The 20,306-nt window shown below is 39.0% G+C and overlaps 1 protein-coding gene across 1 annotated transcript in view; it reads right to left on the bottom strand.

The window, feature by feature from the left end:
* Positions 1 to 19,931, bottom strand: part of LOC127445276 (rho GTPase-activating protein 7-like) — a 143,781-nt gene extending 123,850 nt beyond the window's left edge. The window contains exons 1-2 of the mRNA XM_051705223.1: positions 19,813 to 19,931; positions 16,771 to 18,364 (exon numbers count right to left, since the gene is read on the bottom strand). Coding sequence (XP_051561183.1) covers positions 16,771 to 18,288 — 1,518 coding nt within the window. The 5' untranslated portion in view covers positions 18,289 to 18,364; positions 19,813 to 19,931. The remainder of the gene's footprint in view (positions 1 to 16,770; positions 18,365 to 19,812) is intronic.
* Positions 19,932 to 20,306: the final 375 nt, after the last annotated feature.

Here is a 20,306-nt window from a genome sequence, read left to right as displayed (position 1 = left end):
CCTGTGACATTTTTTAGATGAATTTAGACATTTTTAACCATTGGAGTACCAACAAGGAGGCTTTGTCAGGTTTTTCTATTCTCCTGGCTAAATTTTGAGAAATGTAATTTCCAAAAGGACAGCAAGCCATATGCATGTTCACAAAACCGCATTTCACATTCACATGGCATGCCACTCACTACAGCGACCTTTCCTTGACATTTCAACTGAGCATCTGTTCATGTTTTAATCAGCTTCAATACAAAGTGTGAAATTGACTAAGAGCATATTTATTTGAATGTTACATTGAGTCGCATTCCCCACAGAATAACAGTGACTTTCACTGCCAATTTCGCTGTATGCTATTTTATGCTATTATATGCAATTGTATGTGCAGCAAACTCCAAAGACAGACCTGAAAAGTTCATAATGTTCATAGTATTTTGAAAGGAGAATATATATATATATATATATATATATATATATATATATATCAGTGGCGATTTCTCAGGGCAAGCAAAGCCTTCTCTGCTGGCGTAACATGCCTAATAAATAAATATTTTTTCATCCTTTCATTCTCATTGACCTTTTTGCCTATGTATTTTCAGTCGCTTTCCACTCCTAATTCATCTACAAACGAATAGCAAAAAATAAAAAAAAGTTTATCCAATCAGAATTTATTCCTTGATGCTTACAAGCAAAGTGTGACAACTGTTTCACAAATCACATGACCGTAGCCATACTCCTTAGCCAAAGCAGCACGAGTTTGAGCTCCACCCTGTCAGGCCTTCAGAATTTCCACAGAATCCCTCAACAGTGCAAGTGAATAGGCATTTAAAGTCAGATGGTCAGATTCATCAGCCAATCAGATTGATTTATTTGTTCTTGGTGGGTGTGGTCTTTAAGATATGTCCCAGTCCAGGCCTTCTAGCTGGCCTTGAGTGATGCAATCACGCTTTAAGTGGTGTTCGTAATTTGAAAGCAAAGAGCACGAGATCTTGCTGACGAGTCGGCTGTCATCACTGCTGGTATTGCCGTTGAGAAAGAGATCCTTATGGATTTAAAAACCTGAGATGTTCAGCATGATCATGCGATTGATTAATTAAACAGGAAGGGAGGACTGATTTTCACTTCAAGCAAATTGGTAAGTGCTTTTTGCTTTGTTATGGCAACATCAGGAGTTTTCTAAGTGTAAATTAGGTTGCTTGAGCATTCAGTGTTGGATCAAGTTTCGAAAAGTAACCGTGTACCCTGACGAAACAAAATTTATTGCAAGCAAAATTTAAATCATATATATTATTAGAGAGCTTTTTATTGGTAGTAGACCACCTTGGTTCTGGCTTTCATGTGTGGACATGTTTTTAAAATGTAAATTGGTGTTATTAGTTGATTGCCACGCAATGTATAATAAGCATGCGGTGTCTAATTCATTGTGAAACTGTGTTTTCTTAATGCATGAATCGCACTGAAGGCCTAGGCTTAAAATGCACAGGCCATGGCTGATATATATATATATATATATATATATATATATATATATATATATATATATATTTATTTATTTATTTATTTATTTATTTTTTATTTTTTTTTGATGAGCCAAAATATTATAACCACTCACAGGTGAAGTGAATAACGTTGATCAGCTCCTAACAAGGCCACATGCCAAGTTCTGGTAGAGTAGATGGTAAGCGAACAATCAGTTCTCAAAGTCAACTTGTTGAATGCAGGAGAAATGGGCAGGAGTACAGACCTGAGTGACTTTGACAAGGGCCAATTTGTTATGGCCAGACAACTGGGTCAGAGCATCTCTGAAACAGCAAGGCTTGTGGGGTGCTCCCAGTCAGCAGTGGTGAGTACCAACCAACAGTGTCCCAAGGAGGGACAATCCACAAACCGGTGACAGGGTATTGGGCATCCAAGGCTCATCGATGCGCAAGGGCAACAAAGGCTATCCCGTCTGGTCCGGACCGACAGAAGGTCTACTGTGGCACAAGTCACAGAAAATTTTAATGATGGTTATGGGAGGAATGTGTCACAACACACAGTGGATCACACCCTGCTGTGTATGGGGCTGCATAGCCACAGACCAGTCAGAGTGTCCATGATGACCCCTGTCCACCATCGTTAGTGCATAAAATGGGCACGCGAGCATCGGAACTGGACCTTGGAACAGTGGAAGAAGGTCGCCTGGTCCGATGAGTCCAGTTTTCTTTTACATCACTTGGATGGCTGTGTACATGTGCGCCATTTATCTGGGGAAATGATGGCACCAGGATGCATTGTGGGAAGATGACAAGCCAGTAGAGGGAGTGTGATGCTCTGGACAATGGTCTGCTGGGAAATCCTGGGTTCGGCCATTCATGTGGATGTCAATTTGACACGTGCCACCTTCTTAAACATTGTTGCAGACCAGGTACACCTCTTCATGGCAATGGTATTCCCTGATGGCAGTGGCCTCTTTCAGCAGGATAATGCGCCCTGCCACACTGCACACATTGTTCGGGAATGGTTTGAGGAACATGATGAAGAGTTCAAGGTGTAGCCCTGGCCTCCAAATCCCCCAGATATCAATCCGATTGAACATCTGTAGGATGTACTGGACCAAAAAGTCTGATCCAAGGCGGCTCCACTTTGCGTCTTACAGGACTTGAAGGATCTGCTGCTAATGTCTTGGCTTCAGGGGAGTGTTTGTATAGTCCTTTTATGAGTCTGTGACTATAATCTGTGATATAATATTGTGTGTCAATGAAAACCTCTGTCTGTGTAAACTAAAGAACACATATACACTATACTGTATGTGTCTGTAGCAAGCAGGTCATTTTTTAGCAAAAAAAAAAAAAAATATATATATATATATATATATATATATATATATATATATATATATATATATATATATATATATATATAATTGCTTAACAAGGCCTTACAGAACATTGACCAGAATAAAAAGAAAAAGGAAAAAAGTAATGATTCTGAGTTTGGGTGTGTGTACAAACACACATCTTGTTGTCTCTCTGTTATTCCTAATGTCTTGTGACTGCCTCTCAATTTATTTTCCATTTAGCATTGAATTAGCCTGTCAGAGTCAATGCTTTGCTGTTGGATTTGCTGAGGTGAGCCAGAATTCTGTTAGTGTGTGTGTGAGAGAGAGAGAGCCAGTTGCATAAATGCCTAAGCTTTTCCATGACACACTTCATCAGAAACACACATAAACACACCATATACAGTACACACACAGACCTCTGTTTACTCTCTTTTGTTCAGTATTGTTCTATCTCTGACACAAGGGATGTCTGTGCAAATCCTTGTTTTAAAATGTCTCATTTTAAAATTACTCTGTCTCTTTTTGTGTCTTCTACGGGTCACATTCCTACAACCCTCTTCCTGTTTTGAGATGACAGAATTCCCATACTGTGAGATCTTTTAGAATCCTCCTCCTCTCTTCCTCTTTCCCACATATCTCTAGGGAATGCACTTATGACCAACTCAAATCCATCTTCAGTGACCCTGCTGATCTTCCCTGAATGCTTCGACATGCATCTGAAATGTGTTCAGCAGAGTGACACCTCACTGGTTAGCCAATCAGCTGCTAAAATAAAACGTATGCTGACAGTAGCCAACTACAGTCTATTTTCCTGCAGTATTTAGACATGATTAGAAAGAGAGCCAGAAATGTATCCAGACACATGGTAAGAAATGTCTAGATGCTATGTGATAGTTTCAAGCCTACTTAACACTGTTCTGAATTTGCAGATTTGTATTGTACAACTGTAGGAAGATCACAAAATCTGTGCATGCTGCACAACTCTTTGTCCAGACTCTCGTCATCTTTTGACTGGACTACTGCAATGCTCTTCTAGCATGTGCAATAAAACTTCTGCAAATGGTCCAGAATGTGTCACATTTAGTTTTCAATGAGCCCAATAGAGCATGAATTACACCTCTCGTCTCACTTCATCAAGTTCAAGGCAGTGATACTTGCATATCGACAGTTTTCCTGACCAACCACTGGGTGCTGCCATGATGATTCTTATTAAGCTGGACTTTTTTCTGGTTGCGGTCTCCATAAGAAGCAATGTAAAAACAACCGAAGCGAGCGATCCAGAGAATGCACTTCACGCTGCATTCACTCCCTTTAAAACGCATCAGAACATGGGAGAACACAAGCTCATGCAAAGAAATTTCACTTTCCACTTGCGTACAAAAGTTTACTCTGAATCTGGATGCCCAGATTATGTGGTGTGAGCAATAGAAGGTGGGATGTCATACACACCTCTTGGCTCAATTGGAAACATATTTCAAAGCTGCTTGTTTTATTAATGAAGTCAGTACATTTGAACATTTTGAATATAATATTATTTGCTAGTTGTGTATTATTTGTCTTTATTCAAACCAGAAGTCCTTGCCTGTGACATCATGTTCTTGTTCATTGTGCTGTCCGAAATAATTTAGCATGCTCAAAGCCTAGTGTGACCGCCCTTAATTCTTAAATTACATTGAAAAACTGCACTATTCTCTTACTGTTGCTTCACTTTCTCAATTTCATCTCTGTTCTAGCCTGTACTTTTCTGAACAATTCTTTAACTTTGTATTACTACTGTCTCCTAAAGACGAACCGCTTACATTGTTACATTCCTCATTTGTAAGTTGATTTGTATAAAAGCAACTATCAAATGAATAAATGTAATGTCACTGTGTGAATACTGAACATCCTTCATGACCAAAGTAAGCAAGTGCAATGTTTTATTACAACAAATGAAAGAAAATACTCAGATTGTCTGCTTACAATATTTACGTTCACACTTTAAAAGATGCCTCATTTAGTATGACTCATGTTCTTTCAAAAATACATAAGTACTTTGGCACAGTGGTAGTGTAACAATTTCATATGATCAACCATTGAAATATGTCACAGAAACACACCCACTAATGTATGCACTATACTATATATCTCTCTATTTTCTATTTGATTAAAAAAAGACGTTTGATCACAATATCCCAGAACCACAACAGATTGAATGCAGTATAACAAAAGTCTACATTTATTGTGTTTGAAAACATTAACATAACCTCATAAGGTATTTTCAGGCAATGGCATCAGTATAAAACATTCCTTTGGTAAACTAATTTACTTCAGTATCTGACATATTTTGCTAGGTATTTGACCCAGGTCATGGACATGACATTACTGGATCATGTGACTGGAGCAGATGTCCATGTTGAAGTGGGCCAGAGACTGAGTGCATTGAGTGCATTATGAGAAAGAGCCTCAGTATTTCCTTCCCAATTACTGTGTTGGATATTATTTAATATGGTAAGTCAGAGCTAGACTGTTGCGAGGCACACAGAGGAATTGTTTATTCTGCTTTACCTTACTTTAGCTCTGTGGAAACAGCAACTACCAGAAGAAAAAATAAATAATAATAAAAAAAATACTTTTATGGTCCAGGGATTGCATGGTCTCTCAAATATGTGATAAGCAAGTCTTAGTTCAAATTCTACAAAATCTAGCATGTACATCTAAAACAATTATAATTTAAAAATGTGGTTAAAACTGCAACAGTACCATTTCAACGTAAACATGTTCACCCTCCTGTCTGGCGGAAGCATGGTACAGCAATGGTACCAGATTGTAATACCATGGTATTTTGTGATATATGATGATAATAAATGATTACCATATAAAGTGGCCCCAAAAAGTTTAGGCACTTAAGCTACACTTAAAATAAAATTAGTGTATTTGCATTATATAACAAATAAGCAAATCAAGGAACACTTATTTTATATAATATAGCTCAAACACACTTTTCAGGCAAAAAAAAAAGGGTTTGTTAGGTTTCAAACAATAAGATAATAGATCTATAGCTGAGGAAATTTGTCTGCAGATGCTACTTGATTTAATTTGGATATTTAATGCAATAAAATTCATACATTTTAATGTCTGACTCAAGTGACCTAATTGGTGCATGTATATGGTATTTACAGTGCATCTGGAAAGTATTCACTTTTTCCACATCTTGTTATGTTACAGCCTTATTCCAAAATGGATTAAATTCATTATTTTCCTCAAAATTCTACAAACAATACCCCATAATGACAACGTGAAAGAAGTTCGTTTTAAATCTTTGCCAATTTATTAAAAATAAAAAACGAAAATAAAAAAAAAATAAAATAAAAACAAATAATCACATGTACATAAGTATTCACAGCCTTTGCTCAATACTTTGTTGAAGCACTTTTGGCACCAATTACAGCCTCAAGTCTTTGAGTATGATGCTACAAGCTTGGCACACCTATTTTTGGGTAGTTTCTCCCATTCTTCTTTGCAGGACCTCTCAAGCTCCATCAGGTTGGATGGGGAGCATCAGTGCACAGCCATTTTCAGATATCTCCAGAGATGTTCAATCGGGTTCAAGTCTGGGCTCTGGCTGGGCCACTCAAGGACATTCACAGAGTTGTCCCGTAGCCACTCCTTTGTTATCTTGGCTGTGTGCTTAGGGTCATTGTCCTGTTGGAAGACGAACCTTCGCCCCAGTATGAGGTCCAGAGCGCTCTGGAGCAAGTTTTCATCAAGGATGTCTCTGTACATTGCTGCATTCATCTTTCCCTCGATCCTGACTAGTCTCCCAGTTCCTGCCGCTGAAAAACATCCCCACAGCATAATGCGGCCACCACCATGCTTCACTGTAGGGATGGTATTGGCCAGGTGATGAGCGGTGCCTGGTTTCCTCCAGACATGACGCTTGCCATTCAGGCCAAAGAGTTCAATCTTTGTTTCTCATGGTCTGAGAGTCCTTCAGGTGCCTTTTGGCAAACTCCAGGTGGGCTGTCAGGTGCCTTTTACTGAGGAGTGGCTTCCGTCTGGCCACTCTACTATACAGGCCTGATTGGTGGAGTGCTGCAGAGATGGTTGTTCTTCTGGAAGGTTCTCCTCTCTTCACAGAGAAATGCTGGAGCTCTGTCAGAGTGACCATCGGGTTCTTGGTCACCTCCCTGACTAAAGCCCTTCTCCCCCGATCGCTCAGTTTGGCCAGGCGGCCAGCTCTAGGAAGAGTCCTGGTGGTTCCAAACTTCTTCCATTTACGGAAGATGGAGGCCACTGTGCTCATTGGGACCTTCAGTGCTGCAGACATTTTTCTGTACCCTTCCCCAGATCTGAGCCTCGATACAATCCTGTCTCGGAGGTCTACAGACAATTCCTTGGACTTCATGGCTTGGTTTGTGCTCTGACATGCACTGTTAACTGTGGGACCTTATATAGACAGGTGTGTGCCTTTCCAAATCGTGTCCAATCAACTGAATTTACCACAGGTGGACTCCAATCATGTTGTAGAAACATCTCAAGGATGATCAGTGGAAACAGGATGCACCTGAGCTCAATTTTGAGTGTCATGGCAAAGGCTGTGAATACTTATGTACATGTGATTTTTTTCGTTTTTTATTTTTAATAAATTTGCAAAGATTTCAAACAAACTTCTTTCACATTGACATTATGGGGTACTGTTTGTAGAATTTTGAGGAAAATAATGAATTGAATCCATTTTTGAATAAGGCTGTAACATAACAAAATGTGGAAAAAGTGAAGTGCTGTGAATACTTTCCGGATGCACTGTATATGGTATTCCAATGTACTTTGAAGAATACCATGATATTAACATGGTATCACGTCCAAAAAACTGTCTAAGTCTAAACATGAAACACACTGTTGTGGTCATGTGGTGGTGACATGAGTTCAGTCTTCCATATACTAAAGCAGTAACTGAAGAGCATCACAAGACACTGCTACACACACAACGATACACACTAAGGTCAAATACAGTTTGAAGACTAAACTGCACTATAAGTTCTTTCTTTACATATGCTGCTGCTGAATCAAGCCACATGTCCTGTTTTGATAGTTGCCGGCATACATTTCTAATCTTGTTTTGGTGGTTAGCTCTGATATAAAGCTTTTCATAATGGAACAGAGTTCTAGACTCTTGGCCCAGATTTGAATCCCCACGTCAATCATTTAATGAGAGTTCTAGCAACTGAAAATAAAAGGCACAGCAACTAGAGTGAGGACCAAGGGGCATAAGATACTTAATGTACACATGGGCCTTTAGTAGGCTGTTTCACTTCTTTCACAGAGTTTAAAACATAGATGAGGTTGACTCCATTCTAGATTACTAAGCTTGAGGGAAAGGAACACGCTGAAATGCACCTTGCCCTTACGGAAAATTTGGAGTTCTGACAAACTTGCTGCAAATTTCCCACTCATTATTTTCACATGCAAATGAGCTTGCGATTCGCCACAAATGTTTGCCAGAAGTTTGCATCTCTTCACTGGTAGTGTTGAACTTACAGCAAACCCATGGCGACACTGAGGTGTTTGCCGCGATGCTCATTTGCATGTGAAAATTATAAAAGGCAAGTTTGCGGCAAATTTGACGCAAGTTTGCCAGAACTCTAAATTTTTCTAAGGGTGCAACTTGTTTTACATGCAAGACCAAAATATTGCAACATCTACACACTAATGATGTGTAAAGGAGCAGGATTTTTTAATTTTTTTATTATTATTTGTTAATAAGGAAAGGCACACAAGCTAGATTTATGCTACATCTTCTTGTAGCAGTAAACAAAAGCTGCCCATCTGACCTAGAGAACACCCAGTGTTTTAAAAATGATTGATTGGCAACGATTGACATGATTGGAGTCCATATTTTAAGCCTATTTGGGTTGATCTAAATTATGTTCACTTCAGAGGGTGTTTAATAAGCACTCATTTGTCTTGTCTGGTTTAAAGAATACTGCACAATCAGGTCCCTAAAGAATGCTGAGCAAAAAGCTTGTCTAAGCTTTGGCACCTCAAATCATGCGGCTTGTTGAAGAGATGTTTTCTATTACTTTTCTAAGCAATCAGACTTATGATTTTTGCTTGACAGACCATCAAACTGGTTAAAATTCAGACTGATGGCACTGTAATTTCAGCAACAGTAGGTTGAAAGTTCTGCTGCTGAAATTGGTCTGTACTTACCGAAATTTAAACCACTGCCCCCAGCGGTTGAAGCTGGAAGAGTTGACACTTGAATTGGCACATGTGAGCTTCAGTTTTCAGGTGAAATGTCCACATTGTGGTGCCAAAAGCGAGGCAAGTTTTAATTGATGTCATACAGACAACAGAAATTTATATGGTGTTTTATTAACTGTTGTCATTAACCTCTGACCCAATCTCTAACCATCAGTGGAGTAAAAATTTAATTTTACAGCGAAAATGCAACCTCTTAATTGCACACACCATTGTTTATGTGAACATAAATACGTATAAACATAGCATAATGGGGCAACACTTTTTTTCTTGATTAGAAACAAATTCACACATACATGAGTCTAAGAACCAAAAAAAAAAAAAAAAAAAGAAAAAACCTTGATGTAAAGCACATACTGTACATGTAATGGAGATTAAATCTGTAGCACATGTCACTGACACGGAGTTCTAGCACCACGGCACCAACAAGCAGATCTTGACTCAATCTTTAAAGTTGTGGTTCAAAGTCACAAGGCCCCAGTGAGGTTTAGGTGCTAGATTTGCATGCGGCCTATGCTACAGATACAGTGCATTCAGAAAATATTCAGGCCCCTTCATTTCAGCCTCATGCTAAAATGCTTTAAATATATATATTTTTTCACATCTAGCTACACTCTCTGCCCCAAAATGATAAAAAGAAAAAAACAGTTTTTTGATAACTTTGCAAATTTATTAGAAAGATCAATCTGAAATATCACACTGATGTAAGTATTCAGACCCTTAACACAGTACTTAGTTGAAGCACCTTTGGGAGAGAGTACAGTCTCAAGTCTTTTTGTGTATGATGCGACAAGCTTTGCACACCTGGATTTTGAGATTCTCTGCCATTCTTCTCTGCAGATCCTCTCAAGCTCTGTCAGGATGGATGGGGACCGTCAGTGGACAGACGTTTTCAGGTCTTTCCAGAGATGCTCGACTGGGTTCAAGTCCAGGCTCTGGCTGGGCCACTCAGGGACATTCACAGAGATGCCCCTAAGCCACGCTTGTGTTGTCTTGGCTGTTTGCTTAGGGTCATTGTCCTGTTGGAAGGTGAACCGTCCGGTTTTCATTAAGGATATCTCTGTATTTTGCTGCGTTCAGCTTTCCTTCAACCCTGACCAGTCCCTCAGTCCCTGCTGCTGAAAAACACCCCCACAGCATGATGCTACCACCACCATGCTTCACCATTGGGATGGTATTGTGCAGGTGATGAGTGATGCCTGGTTTCCTCCAGACGTGATGCTTAGGATTGAGGCCAAACAGTTCAATCTTCATTTCATCAGACCAGAAAATCTTGTTTATCACAGTCTGAGAGTCCTTTAGGTGCTTTTTTGCTTTCTTGCACTGAGGAGAGGCTTCCCTCTGGTCACTCTGCCATAAAGCCCAGATTGGTCAACCAGAGTGACCATCGGGTTCTTGGTCACCTCTCTTACCAAAGCCCTTCTCCCCTGATTGCTCAGTTTGGCTTAACGGCCAGCTCTAGGAAGAGAACTGGTTGTTCCAAACTTCTTCCATTTAAGAATTATGGAGGCCACTGTGCTCTTGGGAACCTTCAATGCAGCAAAAAATAAAAAAAATAAAAATAAAAAATGAAATAAAAAAAAATAATAATAATTTTGTAGCCTTCCCCAGATCTGTGCCTCGACACAATCCTGTCTCTGAGCTCTGCAGGCAGTTCCTCTGACCTCATGGCATGGCTAACCCTGATATGCATTTTCAGCTGTGAGACCTTATATAGAGAGGTGTGTGCCTTTCCATATCATGTCCAATCAATAGAATTTTCCACAGGTGGACTCCAGTGAAAGTGTAGAAACATCTCAAAGATGATCCAGAGAAATGGGATGTCATTATGGGGTATGGACTGTAGACTGATGTGAAAAAAATGATAATAATTTAAAGCATTTTAGCATAAGGCTGCAACATAACAAAATGGGGAAAAAAAGAAAGGGGTCTCAATACTTTCTGAATGCACTGTATACTGTTAAGGGCTGTGAACATATCTCTGTGGGGAACACTACAAATGATTCTATTATTAATCAGTAAGTTTTTCTAAACATCTTTAAATGTGAAGTGAGTGATTTTTATTAAGGGGGGAGTTCTAAACCTCACCAAACGTATATTTTTCTTATTTTCTAGAAGCAATTTTTTGCAGGAAAATAATTTGTGGATTGCACAAATTTCTGTTTTATTATTTATTTATTTATTTGTGCCCTACACACAAATTTACACAGACAACACAGATAGACAGAGGCAGCGAATGTGATCTCAGACATTTGCTCAATATAGGGAGTGATTTACTCTGTTTGTGCCACTTCAAAAGTTCCAAGAATCTCAAATCCACCATGAAGCCCAGATTTATAATTCAACTTCATGATAAACCCCCCCACCTGACACAATCCAGCACTTGCAATAAGTGTGTGTGTAACACCATACATGAAAAGGGATTTACCTCAATTACCATCTGTCTCATTACTGTATCTCATCAACATTACTGTGTTTTTCCCTTTTCGAGAGAGCAACCATGTGATCATTTTTTGCTCTCCCTATCCATTATCAACCCTGCTGGAAAAAAAAAAAAACAACAACAAAAAAAAAAACAGCTTAGACCTGCAATAAGTAACATGCTGGTCCAAGCTGGTTAATGCTGGTCTGGCTGGAGCTTCAGTTCTGCTATACAGCCAAAAAGCAAAACTTTGCTGGTGAACATGGGTGACACTAAGGAGGGGCTTGCAGGTGCTTCAGCCTCCCTAAGAAAGTCCATAGCACCCCCTTAGCATCCCTAATAAATTTATGTTAGCCTATTTGTAACAATGAGAAACATTTTCCCTGACCATTTTTCAGCAATCATGCAATGTGTAGGCTAACGCATTTCTGTTGGCTGATTCAATCAAATTCAGTCTTCAGTCAAATTCAGTCTCAAATTCTACTGCCAAAGCAGGCTACTCTTTTGAAAGGCAATTTTGTGAAACTTCAGCTATGCTGTCTTTTTAGTACTTTAGAAATATTTAGCCCATACATTTGTGCTACACAGTGGTACTCAAGAATAAGTAAAAATGCTTCTCTCAAAGTAACAATAATTGAACGCTTTAGTTTTTGCAACAACAACAAGAACAACAACAACAACAACAAAAATATATCTGGAGAAGCATGCCCTGGACCCCACTAGACAACAATAATACAATACTTTCTTTAATTTATGTGAGACCTCTTCCTCTGGAATTGCACTGGCTTTTATACTGAGTGACAGACAGGTAATGGCATAGCAATTTTTAGTCACTGCATGAGAACAGATATTAAAATTGCGTGTTTGTGCCTAGTTTAATTTGTGAATATTAGCTCAGCTCCCTCTGTCAATGATCTGGGCATCACCATAGCACCGGCAAACAAAATTCTCTGGCGCCGCCCCTGCCGGTGAAGCTCTTTGACCAGCATGGTCTTTTTGGTAAAGCTGGTTGACCAAGGAAGTCTTGCTGGTTAAGCAACACCAGCACACCAGCATCTCATGCTGTAGATCAGCAGCCAAAACACAACATATACTGGTAACTAGCGATGCTGGTCTTTTCAGAAGGGAATACAAGCCTTTTCTATCTTTACTGCAAAATATTCTTCATTTATAGAGGAGATTGTTGGAACAATTGGAATGCTTTCTGTCCTCATTCTACCTCTATGTCAAACTTAAGGCCCTTTCCCACTGCAGGTACTAAAGCCAGTGTTAGGCACTTTTCCCTGGGACTAGTACTTTTCGTCGTTTTCACACCTGAGGAAGTATAGTTCCTCGAAGCCATTTTAAGGACATTTTTAGCTCCTACTCCAGGGTAGGTACTTAGAAACTGTGGGATTGTGGGAGGTGCTGTAGCCTGTGATTGGTCAAAAACCTATGACACACAAAGCATTGAGAAACTCGAGGAGCCGGCAGTTGCCATTTTTAAACAAACTAGCTGCTAGCATGCTACTCAGAGGATTGTGCTAATTTTACAATTCCTTTAACAGAAATAAAATAAAACCAAAAAAGTATCCAAAGAGGATCACCTGTTTCACATATGTGTGTATGTGTGACTTCATCGGGAGACACGCTTTGAGTTTTCGTCACATCTGTACTGTTTGTACTGTGTGACTATTCAGAAAATAAAGTGATTTCTGGATTACTACATACAATTTTCCTAGGAAGAAGGATATAAATAATAAGATGTTTAATGAGAGTGAGTAATAAAATTCTATTATAAACTAAACTGCCTTGAAATATATTTTACATGAGGGAAGTATTGCGTGCCTGTTACTGTGTGGTTAACTTGCATCAAGACGTCTTTTTTTAAGTAAATGAGTATTTCAGTGCAGTAATTAAAATTAACGTTGGGTCATAAAAGCCTTTATTGTAAAATATTGTGTTGATAAATAGGTTTATAGTGCATTTTCAACATGTTGTCCACAGAGTTCTGCATGTGCTCTGTGGTTAAAGAGTGCCTCCACCACCTTGTCTCATCTCTCACACTGGATTCAGGGACATTTCACATACAGCTAATGTGCCCAGTTTAAACTGTAACCTGAAGACACAGTCTGCATCTGAAAACTGGAAAATGCTGCCTTTGGAGGCTGTATAAAGAGGTTGGATAAAAGTGTGTTTTAAATTGTTCAGAGACCAGTTTTCTTAAGAGTTCCATTCATTTAAATATGCTGTTGGTTAAACCATTAACTGTTTAGGCAGCTGCTTACATTTTCAATGCAGCCAAAGTTCATAGAAAACAGCCCTAACAAAAGTGTAGCTCCGATCAGTGCGTCCTCATCGGTGTTGTTGATGTTGCTATTGAATAGCTTGTGCAAACAACGCCACAAGAAAAATGGTTGATACTAGATGATGTCACTACTGGGGTTACTTTGGTGAGTGCAAATGCAAGAGGGGAAAAGTCTCCACGGGTGTCCCGTTCCTCTTAAGAGCTCTCATCTAGAAATGTACTAAAGGAATTGTACCGGGACTGTAGGTGGGAAAGGGCCTTTATACAGTATTCCCACACTCAAGGACTCCCATTGTTCACTCTATCTTTGAACTACTAATAGGTCATGTTTCCATTAGCAGTAGAATAGGGTTGTTCAGGCCCTTAAATGGTTTGCATTCACTCCAGCGCTCCGTAACAAACACAAATCCCCACAAGAACTCCAGCCACCAGCCCTGGATTTCAGCCTCACAAATAAGTGACAATTACACAGCATGGCGTGTTGTGCTTGGGCTCGTTCCTGTCTAATGGATCCTGCTGTATAAATAATGACTGTGTTTTGGATGACGCCTCCAGGGCTTGAGGAATAGGGCAAGGATGAATAAACAGAGAAAGATATGAGAGACTTTACCTAAGGGACTGAGGGACTGAGGTTGGCAAGGTGAGCTGCTGTCAATCACCTACATTAACACATACACACAACCACATGAAGATGAAAATATACAGTACAAATACATATAAGCACACCCACAACAGGTGCAAATGTACACACACCTTCACACATCAGCAAACATAACAGTATGCCCACAGAAACGGGCGCACATTCTTACACTCTATTTATGCCCTTTTAGGTCTTGTGTGACGGTAGTTTCTTGGACTGTGGGACATTCCACGGATGCCCATGGTTAGAGATGTAAGCCGCTGTGATGTCATTATTTTCAAAAGGACGTGGCAGAAAGCAGGCATAATAATTTAGGATGTGGTGTTTGAAAAGCTTAGGACTTTATAAATGTCTTTAATAAGAACTATATATACAAGCAAGCAAAAACATGGAGTAGAAAGAAAGGTAAGCGTCTGCAGAATAAACATGCTGGAATTTGTTCTTTTACCATTCTCTTTCTATTCAGTCTCATGAGGAGTTGTGCTATATTGGATGAGCAGAAAGCATTAGCTCAATAATGAGAAAGTAGATTTATAAATTTTAACCCCCAGGTCTCAGTGATATTATAGTCCCTAAATATGGCCTGGGTTCCCCATTCATTGTAGGTCTAATGCTGCCTTTTCACTCTCCAACATTCGCATACTGTCCATTTACTTTGCAAAGGACTGTATTCTTTGCATGGGAAAATGCACGATTGTGAATTACGACGTCAGAGCTCCCAGTCCCTTGAGACACATAGAAAAAAAATTATAAAAAATAAAATAAAACGAAGCTTTGAAATAAGTTAGTAAATTTGTTGGTTTTGTGAGTTTTTATCTCGGGGTTGCTATCAAACTGTACCAGACTTCTACTTTCATAACCGTCCAATCTGTCGAAGTGTTTAGAATACATTTTAGGGAAAAAAAACTTGAATATTTCTCACTTCGCACTTATAGTTGAATGAATACAACGTACATTACATTCAGTTAGATTATCTCACAGGGTCTAGTCACACAAGTCAAAATATTTAAATGCCACCGAAACTCAAATTGGATCGAAAAATTTTGCATACACAAATGGTCGGAACCCCATGCAGCCCTGTACGACTCTCCATTGGAAATAATTGACTTCCGGTGTATCGTTTGACAGATGCAGTGAAAAAGCAGCTTAAGAGACTTTTTCAAAGATTTTATAATCCTCCTGGCTAAAAAAACAAATAAAATACATTAGGCCCTGTTTACAACTGTTATTAAGATGCATTTTGGATGATACGATTACAAGTGGACAGGCGAGACATGACACCGTTTACACCTGGTCATACTAGTATTCAGATTTCGAGGGGAGGGTCTCTGATTTCACAATGACATACATCAATCACTACATCACTGTATTACTGATCATAATAAAGTGTAAAAAAGTAAAAGATGTTGATGGGATCAATTCCTCAGATGTTCTGGACCCTGTTAACACCTGTCTTTAGCATCATCCCATTTCAAATGGAGTGTCTAAAATGCATCTTAATACCTTTATTCCTTTACAAGCATCACAGTTTTAAGTGTCATTCATGCACATAGCTGTCCAAAACACAGTGTGGGATGAGTTATGTTCCAAAGGTTAATACTAGGGTGAGGTGTTTTGAAAAATCCCTTATTCTCAGTGTGAGAAATACTTATAGTGATTCTAGCCTTAGCAAGCACTAATAATCAAACATACATACTGGAGCTGTGGCCTCATGGTTTGTGCATATTCTCCTGACATTGTTAACTGTGGTGCTCATGTGGGAGATGCAGGCCTGGCAACTTTAAATCCAGCCTGTCTTCTTTTGATCTTATTCCCCTTCTGCCTCACCCCCAGAACTATCTCCTCTCTAAGGTCTCAATAATAAAAAGTTATAAAAAATCCCCCAAATTAAATTACTCATGAACATACTGTAGATAATATAGTGTTTAACATCAACATAATGTGTGTGTGTATATATATATATATGTGTGTGTGTGTGTGTGTGTGTGTGTGTGTGTGTGTGTGTATTGTATCTTGCCATGTGTGAAAGACAGCTATTTTTATACATTTCAATTTATGTGTATTCTTAATTACTTTGTAACGGACAATTTATCTGGAAATTCCCCAAGAATTTCTCTTAGTGACTGATGACCTTCATAGACAAGACACACTGAATAACAGAAACATTCTCATGGGGGAAAAAAAGGATTTCTTCATTTACAGTTTATATTAACCACATTTTTCATCTCTGTTTAATTTTCTTTTCTTTGAGTATAAGTAAAACTGCGGACCCAAGAGTTTTTAAAGATGTTGACTATTATGGGACAATCAAAACAATACACACTGATGTTTACTGACAAAAAAAAAAAAACAAAAAAAAAACATCTTACCTTCCTTCTACGAAGTTTGACGAGGGAGCCCTCAGCTTTTGGGAAAATTTCAGGGTCTTTGGATGTATTTGTAGTTTGATTTGTTTCATGTTCCTCGTAGAGTCCCTCAGGTTGAGATCCTCCTCTAGTTGAGCCTGGCTCTGCCCTGATTCCATTATTTGTTAAAGGTGTTTCATTGATTGACAGATGTTCTACAGGTTTGGACCTATGTTCCTTTCTTCTTGAGCTGTGATCCTCAGTAAATGAGATTTCAGACTGGGTTGTCAAATTCTCACCATCACAAGGGTTTCTTAACTCTGTAGATGTTGGACGTTCTCGCATTTCTGCTGTGATCTGAGCAGAAGCATCCTCTCCCAACTCAGGTGAGGATCCCTCATGTATGGTTTGAAGTTTTGAGGGGAAGCAATTTTGCCACTTTTCCATGGTGTCAAATTTTCCATGTGATTCCACTAGAGAAGTTTCACCAGTGGGTTGACAAAGGCTTCCAATTTTTAACATCTCAGGATGATAACTCTCAAAAAGGTCATCAGCCTCTTGGTTTCCACTGTTTTGTAGACCCTGTGGGATGTCATTAGCATCAGTTATATGAAGAGTTGATGTTAAACCCACAGTTGCACAGTTATGGACCATTGTTTCATCTGTGTATGAGCATTCAACTTTGACAACTTTTAAAGTATTCTGTTCAGAAGTTTCACAACATTGCCCTTGCACAATATTGTGTGTGTCAGCAGTTTTCTGTTGTGAATCAGAGGTGGGAGGTTGAGTATTTATGTCTGTGACCGGGCCTGTGACACTCATGTGTTCACATAATAACTTCTGACTTCCCTCTGTGATTTTCACCATTGCTTTGTTGTTTTCAAGTAATTCTACAAAAGTTCCACTTTTGAAAGTTAGTTCAGAAGAGTCTTTTATAGAGTTATTTAAAAAGATAGTGTCCTTAGTTTTCAACACATTTGATAAATCACCCGTTTCCTCTATTTTAGCCAACACTGTGTTAGGAAGCACAAAAAGTGACAGTTTTGGGGGAGCAGACACTTCATCCTTGTTGAGTTCCTTATTATTATGATCTTCATTGTGAGTTTGCAAATTTCCCAAAGCGGACTGTTGCAATTCATCTTGATCTGCCACACTATCTGAAGCTAGCTTGTTGTCTTGGCCAATCTTGTGCCTTGCTGCCTCATTTAGTCCATCTCCAGTCTTTCTCTCAGGTGTCAATAGTCTATCCTTTTCGCCTTCACTGCAATGGGGATTTCCATCCTTAAAATTCTGTACTATTGTCTTTATCCGTCTTGTGCCCTCTCCCACATCATTCTTGTTGCAGGTTTGCATCCAAGGCTGGTGATGACCACACTCGGGCAGTGAGGCACACCTGACCCTACCATGTCGCCCAAAAGATGCCTCTTTGTCCCCATTAACAGCATGGCAGCAGACCAAGTCTAGGTCATCATAACTGTACTGAAGTCCTGAGCTTGGGGTCACTTGGTCCTCCCAGCTTTTCTTCCCTGTTGAAACAAGCATGGCCAGATCCCTCTGCTAGCCCATACAGTCTTATAACAACAGCCCACGAAAAGCACAAAACCAGACACAGGTCCTTCTGCAGCGAGAGAAAGAGAAAGATGAAGAAAGAGAGACAGAATGTCTTAATTTAATATCACTCAATTGTGTTTAATTATATGATCTTCACCATTGTCACAAGAAGAGAAAATAAACCTCAAAAGGTTAATGAATGAAACTGACATTGAGCCTCAAGTGCTCTTAAACTTGTTTAGTCCAAAGAGTCTGGGCAGTGTTATACACAGTGTCTATGATGCACATTTGACAACTTATGATGCCACTAGCCTCCTGAAGATAATACATATTAGGGCTGTGAATTGATTACACTGAACATTTTTAACTAATTAATCACACAATGTTCTGTGATTAATCATGAATAATCATGGTACATTACAAATATGGTAAAAATATAATCAAAAATATATTTACTTTATACTTTGTCTCAAAGGACTTCCAAGAAATTGGTTAGTCATCATTAATTTTATTTATTTAAATATTTACATGTTAAAATAACTAATAACCGTTTTATCCACTCAAACATCTCATTTTGTGTTCTGCATTAGACAGAAGGTCATAAAGGTTTGGAATGACATGAAGGTGAATATATTATGACAAAATTTTAATTTTTGAGGGAACAAAATTTACATGGTATTAAGAAAGATTATTTACAATTCCTGCAACATCAAGAAAATAAGACAGATAATAAAAAAGCAGATTTCAAATGCAGTGCTTTCAAACACAGCTGTAACACTCAATTCTGCCAAAAAAAGAAAAAAAAAAAAAAAAAAGAAGACAAATCACATTTAACCTTGCGCCAACCACTGAGTCATCCAAACATTTCACCAGACCCTCCACCCACTTAAAAGTACAGTAAGACTTCTCTACTTTTTTCCTTATGCCATTTTTCAGTGAATAGCCACCAAGGGCTGACTTCTCTTTAAAATTAAATGAGAAGGAAAGTTCCAAAATGGAAAGAAGTGCAGTAATAAAAGACCATTGGGAATCCTCACAGCATGGTAAAATGGCAGGAGCTCTTATAGTCCCTTAGGTCTGATATATCTTCATGACATCTAAGTGAAGTTTTAGGTTATTGGCTAGCTTTTAGTGGAGGTCCTTTACCAGGACATTCCTCACACATCTGTCCAGAAGTTACTCCCTCTGTGGACAGAGAGAGAGAGAGACTAGAGAGCTCAGTTTCCTTTGGCAGGCTTTCCTGCCAAAAAGTTTCTTTTCACTGATTATTTGCTTTCGATAAAGACACTTATCTTGCCTTGAAGAAAAAATATAATTATTTGCTCACGTCATTGATATCCTGAACTTACTTTGTGCATGTTTGGTAATGTTTGAGTTGGTTTATGAGCTAAATGAATATGAAGAGCATATTAGAGTAACTAAATGTTTTAATCTGTATACACAATGCTAACATGACAGTATGTTATGCACAAAAAATCAAAAGCATAAGAAGATGTTAAGTCTGAGCATTAGTACCTGAATGGTTCTCCTCTTCTTGTCTTCTACCTCTTCATCTCCTCTCCTCTCAGCCTTTTGATTGTCACTTTGTGTTTGCACTGACCATCTGTGGCGATGGAGCGGCCAGTTACCTACTCTCCCTGCTGTGCGGTGAGCTCACCCTCTGACACAGCTGGCTCTGTTCTCCAGTCAGCCAGGACACTGAGGTCATGTGTCACCAGGGATCAAAAACTTTGCTTTTGGTCACATGCAATCAAAGTCCAGTAAATACAATTCTGGCGTCCAAAAGAAGGGAAATGTGGAGAGACAAGAAGATCTAAGAATGCTGAGTACTAAATAATTCTCAAAAGTGAGAAATAAGCATGAATCCATGCTTGAACCATCTTGGCACTTCAGCATGATTCTGTTGATAGATCAAGTGTTCAACTGTCAGAACAGCAGCACTTCAGCAGATTTACCATTCCTAATTGGTTCTGCAACTAATTTGCTTTTTCTGCACTGAAGCAGTTGGA

Source organism: Myxocyprinus asiaticus, chromosome 8 (genome assembly GCF_019703515.2).
Source record: "Myxocyprinus asiaticus isolate MX2 ecotype Aquarium Trade chromosome 8, UBuf_Myxa_2, whole genome shotgun sequence".
In the NCBI taxonomy this organism is placed as follows: Eukaryota; Metazoa; Chordata; class Actinopteri; order Cypriniformes; family Catostomidae; genus Myxocyprinus; species Myxocyprinus asiaticus.
This window is presented reverse-complemented; position numbering and strand designations above follow the sequence as displayed.